The following is a 19,638-nucleotide window of genomic DNA, read 5'->3' as shown; positions in this document are numbered from 1 at the left end:
GTGCAGTTCAACCGACAGACACAATTGTGAATCTTTGTGCTCCTAACAATGTAGCTTCAAAGCAAATAAAGTAAAACTGATTACAAAAAAAACAAGAAATATACAAGCAGACTAGTTTTAGTCATGCTCTCAAAAATGGATGGTTTAAGCAGACCAGCAGTTTTCTGTCTGTCTGTCTGTCTCTGTGTGACTTACTGTCTGTGTATCTCTGTCTCTCCCACTCATGCGCTCACTTGCTTACCTCTAGGGTTTAAACTCAGAGCCTTGCACTTGCTAAGCTGACATTCTACAGTTGAGCCACTCCTGTAGCCCCAGAAGTAACTTAGATCTAAGAAGCATCTTAGTAGGTATTTATATAGAACCTCGTTCAAACCACAAAAACACATTCTTTTGAACCTATGGTCTTGTCCATCAGCTGGGGAAACAAGCACTTGGACAGACTGCAGACACTCCAGGATGGACAGCTGTTCCCATCCAGCTGCCTGGGCCCTAGATCAAGAAGGGGCACCACATCAGAGAGCAGCCTTGCCTAGCCATGGGCTAGGGAGAGGCCTGGCCACAGAGAGAGGCTCTCCTGACAACCACCCCAGAGCACAGCCCTGGCTCAGTCACTGCAAAGGGCATCCCTCCTGGCTCTCATCACCAGTCATGTCAGGGAGCCTTGGAGGGCCCCAGGTAACAGCTGCCAGGTAAAGATCACCCATCTGCCTCTTCCAGAAGGCTTTCCAGCCTGGCCCCACTGCCCTTTAGAAACCCCAGGGGTTGCCAGGTCCAGACTCGCTCTGCTCTTGGGCTATATACTGATCTTACATAACTAGCAGCAGGAACAATGCCCAGCTCTGTCCAGGCCAGGCATTGGGATGCCAAGAATGGCCCAGTCAACCAGCTGCCCAAGGAGCCAGCACCTTGCACAACCACCATTGCACAGGGCCACACCTCTCCTGGAGGGCAGAAGCCTGCCAAGTTGAGGGAAGGGTCAGGGGAACTGAAGTACAGGGAGCAGCACTACTGCTTACAGCCCTCACCAGAGCCAGGGCCACCGCATCTGAGGGGTCTTTCAGAACACATACCACATTTTTGTCCCAAAGTCACACTTCCCTGAAACTGATATTTCCAGGTGCTCTTTATATGCTGACATCAAGCAGGGGACTTTCTCTCCATTCATCTTATTCACAGTGATCACAGAACAAACAGGGAGATCCAGGATGAGACTATTGAAGCACTTGCCCAAGGTCACACAGGGGCTGTGATCTGAACCTGACTTTTCTGTCTGCCGGGTCTGGCTCTCTCACAGTTACTAATACTATGCTCCCTAGCTCTGTGGAGGTGGTTCTTCCCCTTCTGAGTGGTCATCTGCAGAACCAATTACTAGAGAAGGAGAGAGGAAGAAAGGGAAGAAAAGGCCCCCAGTTTGCCCTTCTGGATCCAGCCAGGTCTTCTGGACATCCAAGACATCCCTTCCCACCCTGAGCTGTCTACTGAATCCCCTCTCTTGACTCCTTCATCCTGCCTTAGGTCAGACGAAGCAGACCCCCTTCTTTTGTAGTCATGTCTGCATTCACACTCACTCCATATCCTACACACATCAGGATGACCATACATATTGGTCGATTAAGAGTAGTTCCTACCTCTCTCCACGGCCACTGTAAAAAGAGACCCACAGGAAAGCAGGAGCCCTAAAAATACTGGAGGGAATAAAGGGAAGGACATCTTGCTTCCAGCAGAGCCAACCCTCAGCTCCCCAAGGCCTGCGGTGAGACTCCTCCCAGGGTACCCTCCCCACCAAAGGCAGGGAGGTCAGAGGCCAGGCAAGTCTCACAAGAAAGCATGAGACCTCTATTCCTACCAAGCCTCTATTCCTAGATCTTCTCATAAGAAAGCTGGAAGGCAGGGCCCAGACAGAAAGGAAAGACACCATGCATGACATTCCTGAAAATCACCTCCTCTCTGATGGCTACTTGGATGCCCTCTTCAGAGGCAATGATACTTCCTTCCTTTTCTCACTTTATTTCCTAAATAGAGTTGGAATTTATCTTATAGCAGAGTTATCAGTGCGTAGGTTCAAATCTAGGCTCCTTCAAATACATGACAAGGGCCTCACCTCTCTGAGTCCCTCTATAGCCATTAGGCCTACAGGCTCTGACTCTACAACCAGCCTACCTAGGTACAAATGTTAGCTCTGATTCTTGCTAGACCTCTCTCAGCCTCAGTATCTTTAAGTGTAAAGTGGAGCCAATAAATGGTGCTTATCTACCCTATACCATCACTGCCACAGCACACGTGATTCATTCATGTGCTTGGAACAGTCCAGGCACTAGCTATCATTAGGAACAGATGCTCAGAAAGAAGGTTGTGCTATGTCACATGATCCCTGACTCTTAAGAGCTCACTAAGCAGAGGCTGCCATTGCTTCCACCTAGATGGCAATCCCTGAGTGTTGGCCACGTCTGTTCCCCAGCAGTTCCATGGTGCTGGCACCAGATGGGTGCATCCCCTGCCTGAACCAGGGAGGTATGGGCAAGCCAGGGGCCTCCCGCCAGAGAGAAGAGGAGGAACACAAAAAACCAAGGTGTCTGGGAAGAGAAAGCAGAGCAGAAGGGGGAAAGGTCCAGGCAGAGAGATAAGCGAGTGAAGTGAGTGAGAAAAGGAACAGGAGAGGCCGTGGTGCAGAAAGATAAGGAAAGGATGGAGAAAGCCAGGGGTGAGGAAAATGCCAAGGGAGGTGAGGGACACCAGGGGACAGGCACAAGCCCTGGCCAGGGCTGGGGCGAAGGAGCTAGCGACCCGAAGGGGCGCACAGCCTACAGCGGGCGGGAGCGCAGGAGGGGCTCCACCCTGCCTCGCCCCGGGGGCGGGACCAGGCCGCTGCAGATTGGCTGGGGAGATGGGCGGCTGGGGCTAGAGCCCCAAGGTGGGAGGCGCCAGGCAAGCAGAGGCTGCCACCCATTAGGACGACCTCGGAGGCGCTGTCGGGAGAGACCGGAGGGGGCTGCACGCCGAGACACCTGGGGTGCTGCGCACGGAATTTGGGGGGCTGCGGGGCGCGCGCCGGGGTAGATGGTAGCCATGAGGGCGGCCGCGCTGGCACTGCTGCTGGGGGCGCTGCACGGGGCACCGGTGCGCAGCCAGGAGTACGACTACTACGGCTGGCAGGCCGAGCCTCTGCACGGCCGCTCCTACTCCAAGCCGCCACAGTGCCTTGACATCCCCGCCGACCTGCCGCTCTGCCACACGGTGGGCTACAAGCGCATGCGGCTGCCCAACCTGCTGGAGCACGAGAGCCTGGCCGAGGTGAAGCAGCAGGCGAGCAGCTGGCTGCCCCTGCTGGCCAAGCGCTGCCACTCGGACACGCAGGTCTTCCTGTGCTCGCTCTTCGCGCCCGTCTGCCTGGACCGGCCCATCTACCCTTGCCGCTCGCTGTGCGAGGCTGTGCGCGCGGGATGCGCGCCGCTCATGGAGGCCTACGGCTTCCCCTGGCCCGAGATGCTGCACTGCCACAAGTTCCCCCTGGACAACGACCTCTGCATCGCTGTGCAGTTCGGGCACCTGCCCGCCACCGCGCCTCCAGGTAGCACCACTGCCACCGCCCGACCACCCTGGATGCTCTAATCTAGCTGCCCAACTCCCTCCCCCCACCACCAAGGCTACCTCTTCCAACTCTGTCGGCCCCCCCACCAGGTGCCAGCCCCACACACACACACCATTGTCTCCTGCCACCTTCCCGCCTGCCCTTTCACATCCCATTGGTTCTCTTCTCCATTCTCACCTCCACCCAGCAGGGCCCTGGGGCTAGATGAGCACCCCCTTCCAGCAAATTCCAGCAATTTCCCATGCCCTGTAGCATCCTGGTAAATGTCTGGCTGACTTGTTTAACTTCTCTATTAGTTTTTTTTTTTGGGGGGGGAGGGGTCCGGTCATAAGGCCTGAACTCTGGGCCTGGGTGCTGTCCCTCAGCTCTTCAGCTCAAGGCTAGCACTCTACCACTTGAGCCACAGCGCCACTTCCAGCTTTTTTCCTTTTTGCTTATGTGGTGCTGAGGAATCGAACCCAGGGCCTCATGCAGGCAAGGCAAGTGCTCTACCACTGAGCCACCTTCCCAGCCCCTCCATTAGTTTAAAAAAAAATCCCAGGTAGAGGAGTCTTTTTTTTTTTTTTTGTCGGTAGTGGGGCTCGAACTCTGGGCCTGGGCGCTGTCCCTCAGCTCTTCAGCTCAAGGCGAGCACTCTACCACTTGAGCTACAGTGCTACTTCCGGTTTTCTGGTGGTTTATTGGAGATAGGAGTCTCACGGTCTCTCCTGACCGGGCTGGCTTTGAACCTCGATCTTCAGATCTCAGCCTCCTGAGTAGCTAGGATTACAGGCGTGAGCCACCAGCGCCTGGCATGGTAGAGGAGTCTTAAACCCTTACTTCCCACTGTACCCCCAGTGTCATGACCCCCCCAATTTCTGCTGGTCTCAACTTCCCTTTCACTGTGCTGATGTGCACAGCTCTCCCAGGGTTCTCCCCAGCAGGATAGCACTCTCTCCCCCTCCCTCCATGGCCTGCCTGACTGACCCCATGAAGGCAGGGACTAACGGAAGTCAGCTGAGGTCAGGCCCTGGATAGAAGGCAGCCTGGAGAAATATTTGTGTGGCCATAAATACAACTTGGAATATTTCATATGCAATTGAAAAGTTTGCTATTCCCTTGAGGGGGGAGGGGGGAGGTCTGGCAGTGCTAAGCATCCGCCTTGGAGTTCACCACAGTCCCCAAGCCTCCTGGGTCCTATGAATGTCCTCACTCTAGCACTAGACTAGGAGTCATAAATCCTAAGGCAGGTTCTCATACATTGTGTAAACTTGGGTAACCACTCTGGTCCCAGTAATAGTATCATCCACTTCATAAGCTGAGGATTGATGGGGATCAACTTTAGGAGACATTTGCAGCTGCCTGGATCATGGGGCAATAACTGCCCACCTCAGCAGTATTGTCCCTGCACAACCTCATCCCTTGTGACTGACACTCAGTGAGCTGGCAGCAGTATCACTCCTGAAGAGAAAGTAGAGGTGGGGAATGGTCAGGGGGGGAACCTGCACAACTAAGTGGCTCTTTGGAACCCAAATCCTTCACCCCCTCTTCCACCCCACCCTGCCTTCTTTCTTCAGTGACCAAGATCTGCGCCCAGTGTGAGATGGAGCACAGCGCGGATGGCCTCATGGAGCAGATGTGTTCCAGTGACTTCGGTGAGTGTGGGGCCCACAGAGTCGCTGCCCTCCACAGCCTCTTGGACACGCACCCACATGTCCTCACAGGAGAGCTGACAGCCTTTACATCCTGTTAGAACCTGGTGAGAGCTATCACACACACACACACAGTAGTGTGCTCACAGCAGAACTGCTGTGGCAGCTCTTCCCAACTCCATGTCAAGTGAGAGGATCAGTCACAGTAGATATCAGCAAATGTTACAGAATAGGCTCCTCCTCTCCAGAACTGGATATTAGACATTTCCAGTCCACCACTGCTCTATCCACTCACCTCTCTCTCTCTCTCTCTCTCTCTCTCTCTCTCCCCCCTGGTTGGTTATACACAACTAGGAAACCATCCCCAGAGATGTTCAGCTTTCCTCCAATGCAAGGCTCCTCTCCAAGTGATTGCCCCTAATCCAATATTCCTATACCCATTCCAGTCCCATCTAGATGTCATTTGGTGTCACAAAAAGGCTTTGGCTTTAGAGTAGGCCAGATTTGTGTCAAGCTAGGCTCCATAATTGGGGCAAGACATACCCTCTCCACCACATCTTATTTACATGCACACATGTACTTTTTTTTCCTTTGGCAGTACTAAGGTTTGAATTCAGGGCCTTGCATATACAAAGTAGGTGCTCTACTATTTAAGTCATGCCCTGAGCCCTTTTTGCTTTAGGTATTTTTCAAATAGTCATGTTTTTGCCCAAAACCTCAATCCTCCTAATCTCACAATCTTCCTATGTACACTTCCCATATAGCTGGGAGAGCAGGTACACATCACCATGCCCAGCCTTTTGTTCATCAAAATGGGGTCTTGCTGTAGCTCACACTTGTAATCTCAGCTACTTGTGAGGCTGAGATCTGAGGATCAAGGTTCAAAGCCAGCCCAGGCAAGAAAGTCCCTAAGACTCATCACCAATTAACCACCAGAAAGCCATAAGGAGCTATGACTCAAGTGGTAGAGCAGTGACCTTGAGCAAAAAAAGTTCAATAATAGTCCTTAGGCCCTGAATTCAAGCTCAGTACAGGTACACACAAAAAAATAATAATAAAAATTGGAAAAATTTTTAAATGGATTCTTGCTTTTTGCCTAGATTGGTCTAGAACCATGATCTGCCCAATCTCTACATGCTAGTAGCTAGGATTATAGGGACAAGCCATTTTACCCAGCCTCCCTCCAGTACTTTGAAGATGAAATTCCATAATGTCCAGCTTCTGATAAGAACTTCAAAAGTATTCAAATCTAGCATGTAAGCCCCACTCCTCCAATCCTACAACTCATCAGGTTCCTTGAGCCTGAATGCCCAGAATCTATCATCATCAGCCTAAGGATATCACCATCCTCAGCAGCCCTGACCTGTCTCAGCCCATCCCCCTGTCCTCCTTCCTACAGTGGTCAAGATGCGCATCAAGGAGATCAAAAGAGAGAATGGCGACCGGAAATTAATTGGAGCCCAGAAGAAGAAAAAGCTGCTGAAGCCAGGCCCCCTGAAGCGTAAGGACACTAAGAGGCTGGTCCTGCACATGAAAAACGGAGCAAGCTGTCCCTGCCCGCAGCTGGACAGCTTGACCGGTAGCTTCCTAGTCATGGGCCGCAAAGTCGATGGACAGCTGCTGCTCATGGCTGTCTATCGCTGGGATAAGAAGAATAAGGAGATGAAGTTTGCTGTCAAATTCATGTTCTCCTACCCCTGCTCCCTCTATTACCCCTTTTTCTATGGGGCTGCAGAATCCCACTGAAGGGCCCTTCTCTAGCCTCTCCAGCTGTGCCTTGCCCTCTGTCCCTGCCCACCTAGCCCTGCCCCCACTCCCAGGCTCACCCAGCCCCCCCCCACCCCCTGGTGGCAGGTGGCTTCAAGCTGTTGCTACATTGCACAGACTCCAAGGGATGCACACAAGCTTAGAGTTGGCCTCCTTGTCCAAGGAGCCCTGGATCCCTGGGGACCTAGGCATCCTCTCTCAGAAGGGCTTCTCTTCTGAGGAAAACCCCAGGGTCTTAGAAAGTGGGCAGAGGGAGGCAAGAGTGAAGGAAGAGTTTAGAGGCTCAGCAGTCTGAGGGGTGTGTAGAGTGGACAGTGGTGTCAGCTCCCCTCAGCTGGTGGTGGGGCCTTGCCTTGTAGGGAAATGTCTCCTTGGAGAGGGTCTGTGTTAGGCTGAGTTGTGTGGGGACCGTTTTCCTTTCTGGATCCTCATTACAGCCTTCCAAGGAATAGGAGATGGGGTTCCAATGCCTTCCAGCCACGCCGCTGTTTCCTCTCTATCTCAGACCTCACGCCCCCTGGATTGGAAAGGAGGCCCAGCCCAGTCTCCACAGACTCCCTTCCCAGGGCTCATTCCTCAGCCTTGGCTCTCCCTCTGACCTTGACCATAACTTATTGCTCCTGTTGTGAGGCCATTGGTTCTAGACAACAGATACAGGCAGGATTTTGTTGCTATTTTTTTTAAGTTTTTAATTAAATCAAAGAAAACTACAGTTGGTTTGGATGAGTTGATTAACTGCTAGTTCTGAAGAGGATGGCAGCTAGAGAGGTTTAGAGTTTCAGGGGAGACCCTGGCTCTACCCCACAACCTGTCCGCACAGACTTCAGCAGAAAAGCCGTGCCTGTGTGGCTCCCCAAGAGCACATGACAAAGGTCACCCTTGCACCCCAACCAGTGAGGGATGACTGACCTCAAGGAACATTGCAGGACAGCCTGAAGCTCAGGGCATGTCACTCTCCTGCACACTGGTTTTGATCTGTTGGTAACAGATGCTATACAGTAGGACTACTTGAAGCTCCCTTGGCCAACTATAGCCACATCACTTGGGAGTTGGTTAGGAATGCAAAATGCCAGAACCTGTCATATAGGACTGTATTGCAACACAGAAAAATACTATCATCTACCAAGCTTTCACAAAACACAGCACCCACACCAATGCATCCACAGCACTGAAATAGGTCTTAGGTGCCACCTAGGTAATGTGCTGCTGGGTTAAGAAGTCTCATCTAGACCAGGTAACACTTGATGTGGGGAGAGGGCAAGAGGCTGGGGCCTTGAGCAGCTACTGAGATGGATGGCAGAGAGAGGAGAAGCAGCTGCCACATAGGTGGCCAGCATTTGAAGGTGTAGTGCCAGGAAAGAGCTCCCTGTGGGGCTTTGGTAGAGTCTGCCCTGGATGTCAAGAGATGCAGGACAGATGCAGGGGCCAGGGCACCCCCTAAGGGCCTTTCCTGGCTAGTGGGGTGGAGCTGGGGTGCCAACTCCAGCCAAGGCCTATTGCTACTCCAAAACAAAGTAGCTAACCTGACACTGCTCTTCACCTTGGAGAAAATGGGGAGAAGAAAAGGGGAGAGAGCTGGGAATGTGGCCTAGTGATAGAGTGCTTGCCTAGCATGCATGAAGTCTCAGATTCGATTTGTTGGTACCACATACACAGAAAATGCTGGAAGTGGCGCTGTGGTGCAAATGGTAGAGTGCTAGCCTTGAGCTGAAGAGCTCAGCGGCAGTGCCCAGGCCCAGAGTTCAGGCCCCATGACCTAAGAGAAAGAAAGAAAGAAAGAAAGAAAGAAAGAAAGAAAGAAAGAAAGAAAGAAAGAAAGAAAGAAAGAAAGAAAGGAAGGAAGGAAAGGGAAGAAAAGGGGAGAAAGCGGGGGTGAGGGGGAGATGGGAAGGGATGGAAAGGGGAAACAAAGGAGGAGGCAACAATGCTTGATAAGAAATGTACTTATTACGTTGCCCATGTAACTGTAACCCCTCTGTACAGTATTTTCACAATAAAAAGAAAGAAAAGGGGAGAAAGAAAAGGGGGAAATGGTATCTCTAGAAAGGCTGGAAACTGGGCAGTCTCTAAGTCTCCCTAACAGGTGGACTGAACCTGCCCATAAACCACCCTGGGAGGCAGCAAGACCTATTTGTCTCTCCTTCCCCTAACAAAGCCGCTACCACCCATGCTGCCCAAACTCTGCCCAGATTGCCTTGCTCCTTGAATCTGCCCCTTGTCTCTCAGCCTCCTGCCCTGACCAAATATTTATGAACACTTCTATGGTCAACCAGGACCAGGGATTATTTTTCCATCAAGCATGCAGGCCTTGGCCACTTTTGGCTAAAGTACAATGCTGACCTCTGTCAGGTGCTGGCAGGAGAAAGGCAGGGGAGGGAAAGTCTCCCTCAACTACCCTGTGAATTCATCAGGCAGCACCCACGTGAGGCCAGGGCCCTGCTCTACATCTGCTGCTCCTCAGTTCTGCTGCCAGGCCCCCAAGAATCTCCTCTCTGGGACAAAGAGGTAGCTCCTCCCAGAGGCCCTGCCAGACTGGAACTCCACCCTTCCCTTACTTCAGTAACCTGCATGTGGTGCTGCCATGATGTCCTCCCTACCAGCCACACAGAACCACAGTCACCAAGAGTACCTAGATGCTGGGTACCACTGAGGGATAGTCTGTGACCACACAGATCAGACTCCCAGGAGAGAGAGGCCTCACCACACACAAGTCTAGAAGTGGACAGGTGAGAAGTTGACGTACCACAATCCTGTCTTCCTGTTCTGGGGAGGTAGTCTTGTGGTTACCGCTTCTTCCTCATTTCTCAGCCACATTGCAAGCCATGAGACAGGGAAGGGAAAGGAGCAAAACCCTCATGTCAGCTGCTTCAAGCTTTGGATCAGGGAAACAGGCTGTTCCCAAGCTGCCCACCTGGTAGATTTCCACTTCCAGCTCACTGGCTAGAACTGAGTAATATGGCCACTCCTATTGCAAGGAGAAGTCAAGTTTTTCAGCAGGGCAGAAACCAGAGTTCTAAAACAAGAATTTGAGGTAGATGACTGAAAATCCCAGGGTTGGGGTGAGAGGAGGTGTAACCTGGCTCTGGTCTCTAATCCTGCAACTTAGTAGCTGTGTGACACTGAGACCACTGCCAGTTGTAAAATAGAGTGAAATGCTTACTTCCATTGTGGCCAAATGTGAAATGTCAATGCAATGGCCAGTACCTAGAAATAATGCACAGCATGTAGATGTCCACTAGTATACATTTGTATTCTTATTAGCCAAAAATTGTGACTTAACAGTACCTACAGACTAGGTATTCCATAGAATTGCTGAGTCCTTAATCAACTAAGAAACATGACTGACTGGCAGGAAAGCAGGAGAAAGGCAGGAACCTTTTATCTATGAGTTAGAATCATAGAATCCATCCCAAGATGGTAGATAACTAACATTGGAATCAGTGTAGGATTATACCTGTAATCCTAGGTACTCAGAAAGGGCGTGCAGGAGGATTTCTAGTTTGAGGCTAGCTAGAGAAAAAGTATGCAAGACCCTAGCTCAAAAACAAAATGGCTGGACTGAAAATGTGGCTTAGTGGTAAAGTAAGTGCTTGCCTAGCATGCATGAAGCCCTGGGTTCCATTCCTCTACTACATAAACAGAAAAAAACTACAAGTAGCACTGTGCCTCAAGTGGTAGAGGGATAGTACCCAGGCCTTGAGTTCAAGCCCCAGGACTGGGGCAAAAAGAAAAGGGCTGGGGCACAGCCCAAATGGTAGAGTGCTTGCCTAACAATTGCTATGCCTTCAGTTCAAGTCCCAGTACCCACACATGCACAAACAGAGAGAGAGAGGAGACAGACAGACAGACAGACAGACAGACAATAAAAAAACTGATACTAAGAAGCTAGGTGCCATGGCTCACGCCTCGCTATTCAGAAGGCTGAGATCTGAGGGTCGTGGTTCAAAGCCAGCCCAGGCAGGAAAGTCTGTGAGGAGCTGAGGGACAGCAGCAGCCAAGCTCAGAGTTCAAGCCCCACGACTGACCAAAAAAAAAAAAAAAAAGCTGATACAAAGAAAATAATGCCAGGTACCTGTGGCTCACACCTATAATCTTAGCTACTCTGGAGGCTGAGATCTGAGGATCAAGGTTCCAAGCCAGCCCAGGCAGGAAAATCCTCCAATTAACCACCAAAAAGCCAGAAGTGGGGCTGTGGTTCAAGTGGTAGAGCACTATCCTTGAGCAAATAAAGCTCAGAGGCAGCACCCTAACTATGAGTTCAAGCCCAGGACTGGCAAAAAAAAAAAAGAGAGAGAGAGAGAGAGAGATACTTGATACTAGTAATTGATAGACTATCAAGGCTATGAAGGGTAGTTCACACTGTTCAAAACATTTTCACATTCCAATTTAAAACTCCTGACAGCCCTTTGATAGTGGTTGATGAAGGTAACACAATGTGGTTAAGGTACTGTTAGGGGTAATAGTGAATCTGGTGATGCTAGAATTTGACCTCAAGCTCTGTAACCACTATACTACTGTCAAAAGAGGTTAAAAAAAAATAGGACAGGAAGTTCAGGTACCCATGCTCTGAGGAAGATTCCTGAGGGCTCTGTCCAATCACACTGCAAGAGCCCTGATATGCAGAAGAGCCATTGGCTCTCCAGATTCCCAAAGATGGCTGGCCCCACACACTGCTCTCCTCTCACCCCTGCCAGCATCCAGGCTCAGCCCTCCACAAAGGAAGCTCACATCCCACTACTGTTTAGTAGGCTGAAATCCTGGCTGCAGTTCACTCTTTGGGAAGGCCGATGTGGGGGGTGGCTGCTGCTGGAATGTGTGTGGCTGGGACACTGGGTCCCAGCCCAGACAGCAGGCTCTACTGGGGCTGTAAAGAAGGAAGGCAGCCAAGGGAACCCGGAATCCCTAACCCCCAACTGAGCCAAGAGAATGGAATGTGCTGCTCTGGGTGCTGCAGGCCAGAGGTGGGGTGGCTGGGCACTGGGGAAGGTGGGGGCGCCCACAAGGCGCTCTCTGTTTCGCTAGGGCTGGAGAGTAGAAGGGTAGGGCCCTCCTGTTAGCTCAGTGGCTAGCTCCTAAGCAAGTGTGCACCAGGCAGAGTGCCTTTCTGGCCTCTAGGTACACATGGGCAACAATTCACATCCCACCCCATGCCTCCCCAATTCTGCAGCCTGGGGCAGGTCACTTAACCTCCCCATGCCTCTGTTTACTCTCTGTCAGAAGCAGGTAATACTGAATCTGTGGAGACAGTGGGGCACACTCAGTCAAGGGCTTGTGCTTGTGCCTCCCTTATCCCAAGGCTGCCAACTGTGGGACAGATGTGGGCCTGACTCCTGAGACAGGGCCTCCAAGGTACCAGATACAAAGCAATGAAGATAGAGCTTCATCTGTCTTCTGCTCCAAGGGCCACACATCCTGAAGACCCCAAAAAGCACTGCCTGTTAAGATCTGCAGAGCTCTTAGAAGGTGCTCAACATAAGCACACCATAAAACATCAATAGAACCAAAGCCAATAGGCTAGGGCTGGGGACCCAGGCCTGACTAGCACATGCAAAGGAGGTAGCAGAACCCAGCTGCCCAACTGCCCCGTACACCCTACCCACCCCCGTACCTGAAAATGGATAGCTGTCTTTTAAACCAGGCATTCAATTCCAGAGGCCAGTCTGTCTCCAAGGCCATCCCCAGCCAGCTCCTCTGGATGCTGTGGACTCCAGCTGCTGTAAGTACCTCATCCTGTCCCATCCCTCTGTGACTTTGTCTTCCCAGGAGACTGTAGTTTAATAAAGATGTCTCTTGCCTGCTCTCAAGGAGACAAGAAGGTGGCCTTGGCTTCACCATTCAAGGACACTGACCCAGGGTGGGGGGACACCGGCATTTCTTCCATCAGTGAGCCATGTTCCATGACCATCCTTCCTGGCCTCCATCTGTTAATAGTTCACCAGCAATAGACACTGTTTACACTCCCTGACACTCTCTCTGAAAATAATCTAAAATCATTCTCTGGCTTAAAAAAAAAAATCAGTGTCATAAGCCTTACAGGCTGTGAGGATCCAGTCTGTCCTGTGAGCACTTACCACATGCCAGGCGCATGCTCCATGCAGCACAGCACAGCAGCCTCGAGAGGCCGATGTTGCTCTTAAACCCATTTTATAGATGGGGGAGAAGAAGAAAGACCAGGGCAACTGGTTCCAGCCCGGGTCCGGTAGAGTAACCGGCAACACTGAGCACAGTGCCTTTCATCCAGCAAACTCTGAGCCCACCCCAGCTGTCAGAACTGCTTGGACCTCTAACCTCACAGCCCGTCTCTTTTCTGCCAGCTCTCAGCCTCCAAGCACTGACCCTTCTTAGCTTTCTCACAGGGATTAGCTGGGCTCTTTCCATTCTAATGCATGCATTATTTCTCATTTACAAAGTTCTGATCCCCACCCCAACCCTAGCCCAGGGTCCTCAATCTTATCCTAAGATGGAGAGCCCAAGTCACCACATCCCAATTGTTCTGTGCCCCTCCTGTGTTTTGAGGCAGCAGTTCTCATACCCCAGCCACTCAGGGTTCGTAGAGGCCCACCCAGCAGGGGTGCAGGCTCAGCAAGGCCAGCAAGCTCAGGCAGTAAAGGGTGGTCTGATCCTCCAGGCCAGGGAGCACATGAGACAAGAACAGGACAAAGCAGAAGAAGCTTGAGGCCTTTTATTGACAATTCTCCACATACACAGATCCTTTCCACTGTTCTCCAATGTAAACAAGCACAGAGCACTTAACTCTCATCTCCCACCAGGACAAAGGGGATACTAAGCCTGCCTGGCTCCCCACAGAATGGCACCTGGTTGCCAGGCCTGCACTTCACCTCACGTGTGGCTTGGCAGGAAGCTGGACTGAGAGGGACCCTGTCTGCCAACCTTCCCTCCCTCTCCCTGCCACTGTGGATGTGGGCCCCAGGCAGCCCATGATGCCTGGGGTTCCAGGCAGGAGGAGCCCCTCTTCCTCCCCACCCCGCGCCTTGTGCTGCATGTTCCCAGGAACCATAAAATAAATAAATAAATACATTGAAAAGGCAGGGCAGCTGGGGGCAGGGGAGAGAGGGCAGAGCCAGCTAAAGGGCTTAGGCTGAGATAATGGACCCCACAGAACAACGGGAACAGAAAACTGGCCAAGAGGCCCTATCCCATAACTGAGCCTGCCCTCCAGCAAATGGCCTAGGCATCTAAGGCCCAGCTCAGCAAGATCCCACACTTTCCAGGACCTCAAAAGTCAAGGGTTTCAGGACCTCCGCTTGGCTCACCAGGCCTCACATTCCATGGGACAAGGGCTGGGAAAGGGATATGTGGTGCTAGGCCAGGGAAGGGGTGCCCCAGCCTCAGGGCAGGAGGAACAGGAGTGAGCCAAACACCCTACAGCCACTCCAGCCGGGCTGAGGACATCTCAGCATTAAGTAAGCTGAGATTTATAAGCTAAGGTCTCTGCCTGATGGGGCTTTGTGATACTGTTCTCACCTTACACTGAACACTGCTCCTCTGGGGAATCTGGAAACTTCAGCCCTGCTAGAATGCTACTGGTCTTGTTAGGCCTGTCCACACTAATGGGAAACTAGTCAGATGCTGGTACCTGGAGGAAGAACATTCAAACCACAGAGCTGGGGTGTAGTGCTGCAAGCACTTGTACAGGCTCCCTGAGGTGGAGGGACCAGCCCAATACCCCCAGGAAAGAACTTTCCCCAATTTCAGGTCTCATGGAATCCCCAAGCCTGGTCAGACTAGCCCTGACCATAGAAGCCTAGTTGAGAGCAGTCCTAGCTCTCTGCTGCCCTCTAGTGGACACTCCCTGGCTGTCCCTGAACCCATGCGGCCCTGGACAGGGCAGGGCAAACAGCCAGGGCTCCCTGGGATTTGAGCACAGCATTGCTCCAGCAAAGCTGGAGACAGCAAGAGACAGACAGGGAATCCTACCTAGCACTCAGGCCACACTCGCCCAGCACACGCCACAGGGGCTAGGGGTGGAGAGAGTGGGGATCTACTGGGGCCCCAGGACTGCTGCCTCTTGGAGCCTGGCCTCTTGTGTCACTTGCTCAAGGTCTGGTTGCATGAGGCACACACAAACACAGTCTCTCTCTGGGCTTCAGGGGCTGGAAAGGAAGAAGAACTTGGTGAGACACTTCTTTGTCCCCTTTCAAGTACTAGAACCTCCCCCGCAGAGCCCCAGACGGACCACCCACCGCCCAGCCCAAACCCTCCCTGACCCAGCTTGCTGCTGGCCTCAGACACACCTCCTCCCTGGGGAACTGGGAACTCCAGTGATGCCAACACTAGGCGTCTCCAGGTGTTCTGAGCATTAAAAAAAATCTTTTGGCACCAACTAAACACTTAAAAATGTCTTCACAATAAAATACCAGAGAAAATTTTCCTAAAACGTTTTAACAGAGGTTATCTCTGGGTGGTAAGATTACAGGATTATTTTTCCCTTCCTTCTTCTGTATACTTTCTAAATTTTGTAGTTAATGAGTAAGGGGAGGAAAAGTTAGTCTAACACTAACATACCACAAGGTAGTAAGTAAAACATCACATTTTTCAAAAATGGTAGTTCAGCACCTGTTATCCTAGCTATTTGGAGAATAAGATTAGGAGGATTGAGGTTACAGATAGGGCAGAAAAGCCCATGAGATACAGGGGGCCATGATAGGTTATACAGATCTCTAGGCATTCACATACAGTGAGAAAAAAGGAGGATGCTTCATTTACAACACATTTGTACAGTTTTCATAAAAGAAAATGGCTTTTATTCAGTTCGAAATGTTACCATGGTGGCTGTCTCTGCGAAGGCAGAGGGAGCCTGAGAGGGGTGCTACTGTTATGTGTTGTTTCGTATGGAAACTGTCACCGGTGTTCATTCTGCTACCTTGTGTCACAATTCCCAGGTTCATTATATGTACTCTTCGCATGAATCAAATGTTTCCAGGTTTTGATTAAGTGGGATGGACGAGATGTTCCCACAGATGTTGGACAAGAATGTCTTCACTCCTTTCCGACAATGTGGCCTCCCCTTCAGGGGCAGAAAGCTGGTATCAGCTCCCTACCCTGACCCACCCCTGCACCACTCACCTGTGGCCCCCATGGAGGACTTGGGCACCTTGAAGGAGCAGCATCGAGAGCAAAAGCTGTTCCCGCAGTTACTGCAGCTCCGCTGCAGACAAGAACCAAAGTCAGTGCCAGATGGAGCTGCCATTCTCAGGCACCTGGAACTTCAAGTACTTCCCTTCACCAACCAATCCTCCCCAAGGAGACAGATTGGGGAAGTGCCCCAGTGAGGCACAAGGGAGATTGGACTGACTGAACGCCCCACAGGAAGGCTGGTGAAAGCAAACGTCAGACACCAGGCCTCTGTGACCCAAGCAGTCAGACTTCTTCAATGATCCCCTCAACTCCCACAGAACCCATCACAAGCACACAGCTCCCCGAAAACCACCTGAAACTTACCCTCTTCTTCAACACTGAGAAGGTAGCAGAGCAGCCTGTACAGTTCCCTGAGAAACAGAGACAACAGCTCAGTTTTGAGCCAGCCCCAAGCACTCACCTCTCTGCTCTTGATTCTCATAAATGGGCACTCAGGACACCAGCCCACCCCAGCCCACTCCCTGGCTGCGAACATGGGAGCATGATGGCCCCTGCGAACCACTGTCTCTAGGCCAGTACAGCTCTGATCTTTGCACCCTCCCAGAGGCAAGCAGCCCCACTCACAGGCACAGAGAAATTAAAGAACAGCTTGAGAATCTGCTCAGGAATCCAGCCAAGCTGGCAAGGATCTAACCTCCAAATTCCCGGCGAAGCCTGCCTGACATGACCCCTTTGAGTTCTCCTTACATACACTGCCTGTACAGAGGGACAGAAATGCTTCCTGAAAACACACATACTCTCTACCACTAGAAGATTCAAAATGAGAAGCTTAGAATGGGGCACTTTCCAAAGAGGCAAAGAGAAGACTGCTCACACACTGTGAGTAGCACCATCAATGACAAGATGACAAAGCTTTGGGCAGTAGGCCATGGCAGCTTAGGAAATGGCTTAGGGAGGCGAGAGAGGTATAAGGAAGAGATGAAGGATGGGGAAGAAGGTTTCTGGGCCATGGGGTCCAAGACCTGCTGTGATCTGCTCAGATCACAGGTTGGCCAGGAATAGAAACAGGCCTCTCTTTTTCACACAATGACCCCAATCTGTATTAACATCTCCATGCAGTGCCTTCGTCTGTCTGGAAGGAAGAAGGAACTGGAGCTCTTGCTAAAGGAGTTTTCCTGGGATCAAGGAAAGGAAGACTACCTAGAGCCAGAAGGTACTAGAGGTACTAGAGTATTGAGGCTAGGTTGATCAGCTCGTGGTTCAGGTAGAGGAAATAGAGAAGAGCTAAGCCCATGCATGCTGGTGGTACAGGAAACTGTCTGCTCCACTGAGAACTGAGGAAGGCAGCCTGTCTCTGCCTCCCAGAGCAAGAGGACAGGGCAACAGGTCAAGGAAAGAAGCAAGACTGATACTAGGGCTTACATCCAAGAGTTCCTCCAAACTGGATGGAAAGCCAGGACCAAGCACCCAACAGCAGCCAGTACCACACACAGGCCTGGGCCCCAGGAGGGCTCTAGGGGCTGACACCAGTTCAGACAGGCAATTGGGGAGAGCAGCCCTGCTCCTAACTCCTACGTGCTCTTTCTGCCAGGATTCTCAGCAAAGGCCTAGACTCTCCCATCCCAACTCCCCTTGTGATGAGGCCACAAAGACAGCAAAAGAAACTACGGGCCCCATAAGGCCTGCCTGGACAACCATCATTTGGCCCCCAAGACAAAGTAGGGCCCTCCCCACTAGGAGTCTAGAAAGAAGCTGTAGAATGCAATAGCCTTGTTCCACCAAGGTTTATGATTTAAAAATCTTAACCACAGCCAGATGCCAATGGCTCACGTCTGTAATCCTAACTACTCAGGAGACTGAGACGTGAGGATCATGGTTCAAAGCCAGCCCAGGCAGGAAAGCCTGTGAGACTCTTATCTCCAATTAACCACCAGAAAACCAGAAGTGGAGCTGTGGCTCAAAGTGCTAGAATATTAGCCTTGAGCGAAAGAGCTCAGGGACAGCTCCCAGGCTGTGAGTTCAAGCCCCACGACTGACAAAAAAAAAAAAATCCTAACCCCCAAATGATGGGGAGCTCACAGAGCCTGAGGACATTCAGCAGGGTGCAGGCAATCTAGAATGAAAAGGGAAGATGCAAGGACCAGAGCCACACATGGCCTGGACACAGTGGCTCCCACAGGCCATCAGGCCAACTTCCTGAGAGCTAGTGTTCAAGAAGAGGAAAGGACAAGAAACCCACACAAGCGTCTTCAGCAGTTCCACTAGACACATGCTAACATTCCAAGATCCCATGGACACTTGCTCTAGTCACAATTAGAATTCATAATTCCAACACTCTGACCCTCTGTATAGCCAACATCCCCTCCGCCCCAGCCTCCACATTCCTTCCTGGCCACCCTAACCCACTCCATACCGAAGTTGTTGGTAGGGTAACGCTTGCGGAGCCGCTCTGTGAGCCGGGACACCTTGCTGCGCAGTACCTCGTTCTTACTCAGGAACCCATTGTCTTGCAGGGACAGCTCATCCTCTGCTGGGCAGGGGGCACCCTCATCATCCTCCTGTGGGAACAGCTCCTTCCAGTCCCTCCCACCTCTTGACAAGGCCCAGGGGCCTTCAGGCAGAGGCACCTGGACACGGCCAACCCCATCAGCACAGCCAGATCTGCCACCCCCCTCCAGCCCAGCCCAGCCCTACTTACCAGTGCTCCTACTTACCAGAACCACCAAGTGGGTCTCCTGCCTCCCAAGGTGCAGGGGAGAGGAGAGAAAACAGAGACAGAGATAGCAGGGCAAGGAGGACCAAAAGGGGGGGCCTCCAAGCTACTCCTGAGTTCTGAGCACCTCCCACACACACAGTGAGGTTAACAGATGCCCTCCCCTGACTGAGTCAGCACTGAAGAAGCTTGAAATAAGCCGTGTACCACGCTTTTCACATGGGGCATTCTAACAGAAAGAACACAGCCTTTATAGTGTCTTCGGGACACTTGTCTAAGTTACGTATTACCTATTTCGCAAACATACATGTGAACTGCATCAAGATGCAAAAGGTATTCCTTACTGTGAGTCAAGAACAAAACTGCTTGAAAATCATGCTCTGTATCTCCATCCTCCCCAGGTCCATACTTCTAATCATTACCAAGACTTGGAGAAAATCTTACAGCAGTCAAAATTCAAATGTCAGCAGAGACTGGGCTGATTAAAGAGTGAAGGATTGGTGAAAATTCCAGAGACCCCCACTGCTTATATCTCAATGTCCAGTTTATAAAGAGACATAAAGATAGGGAAAAAACAGAGGAGGAGGAATAATGCTCAATAGGAAATGTACTCATTACCTTACTCGTGTAACTGTAACCCCTCTGTACACTATTTCTAAATAAGAAGTATTTTTTAAAAAAAAGTTGAAGGGGCTGGGAAGGTGGCTTAGTGGTAGAGTGCTTGCCTTGCATGCATGAGGCCCTGGGTTCCTCAGCACCACATAAGCAGAAAAAGCTGGAAGTGGTGCTGTGGCTCAAGTGGTAGAGCACTAGCCTTGAGCTGAAGAGCTGAGGGACAG

At 51.4% G+C, this 19,638-nt stretch overlaps 2 protein-coding genes across 2 annotated transcripts in view; one reads left to right on the top strand and one right to left on the bottom strand.

Annotated features, from left to right (window-relative positions):
- Nucleotides 1-2,978: 2,978 nt before the first annotated feature.
- On the top strand, nucleotides 2,979-7,649 carry Sfrp5 (secreted frizzled-related protein 5). The gene is made up of 3 exons (XM_013017685.1): nucleotides 2,979-3,568; nucleotides 5,146-5,223; nucleotides 6,620-7,649. The coding sequence occupies exons 1-3, from the start codon at nucleotides 3,058-3,060 to the stop codon at nucleotides 6,964-6,966; spliced, it is 936 nt and encodes a 311-aa protein (XP_012873139.1). The 5' UTR covers nucleotides 2,979-3,057; the 3' UTR covers nucleotides 6,967-7,649.
- Nucleotides 7,650-14,484: 6,835 nt separating this feature from the next.
- Zfyve27 (zinc finger, FYVE domain containing 27) overlaps nucleotides 14,485-19,638 on the bottom strand; it is a 21,043-nt gene continuing 15,889 nt past the window's right edge. Inside the window, exons 9-12 of the mRNA XM_013017848.1 lie at nucleotides 18,500-18,644; nucleotides 16,450-16,496; nucleotides 16,075-16,156; nucleotides 14,485-15,101 (exon numbers count right to left, since the gene is read on the bottom strand). Of these exons, the coding sequence (XP_012873302.1) occupies nucleotides 15,037-15,101; nucleotides 16,075-16,156; nucleotides 16,450-16,496; nucleotides 18,500-18,644 (339 nt within the window). The 3' untranslated portion in view covers nucleotides 14,485-15,036. The remainder of the gene's footprint in view (nucleotides 15,102-16,074; nucleotides 16,157-16,449; nucleotides 16,497-18,499; nucleotides 18,645-19,638) is intronic.

Source organism: Dipodomys ordii, unplaced genomic scaffold, assembly GCF_000151885.1.
Source record: "Dipodomys ordii isolate 6190 unplaced genomic scaffold, Dord_2.0 Scaffold36, whole genome shotgun sequence".
Classification (NCBI taxonomy): domain Eukaryota; kingdom Metazoa; phylum Chordata; class Mammalia; order Rodentia; family Heteromyidae; genus Dipodomys; species Dipodomys ordii.
The sequence above is the reverse complement of the archived record's forward strand: the minus strand, read 5'-3'. Positions and strand labels throughout refer to the sequence as shown.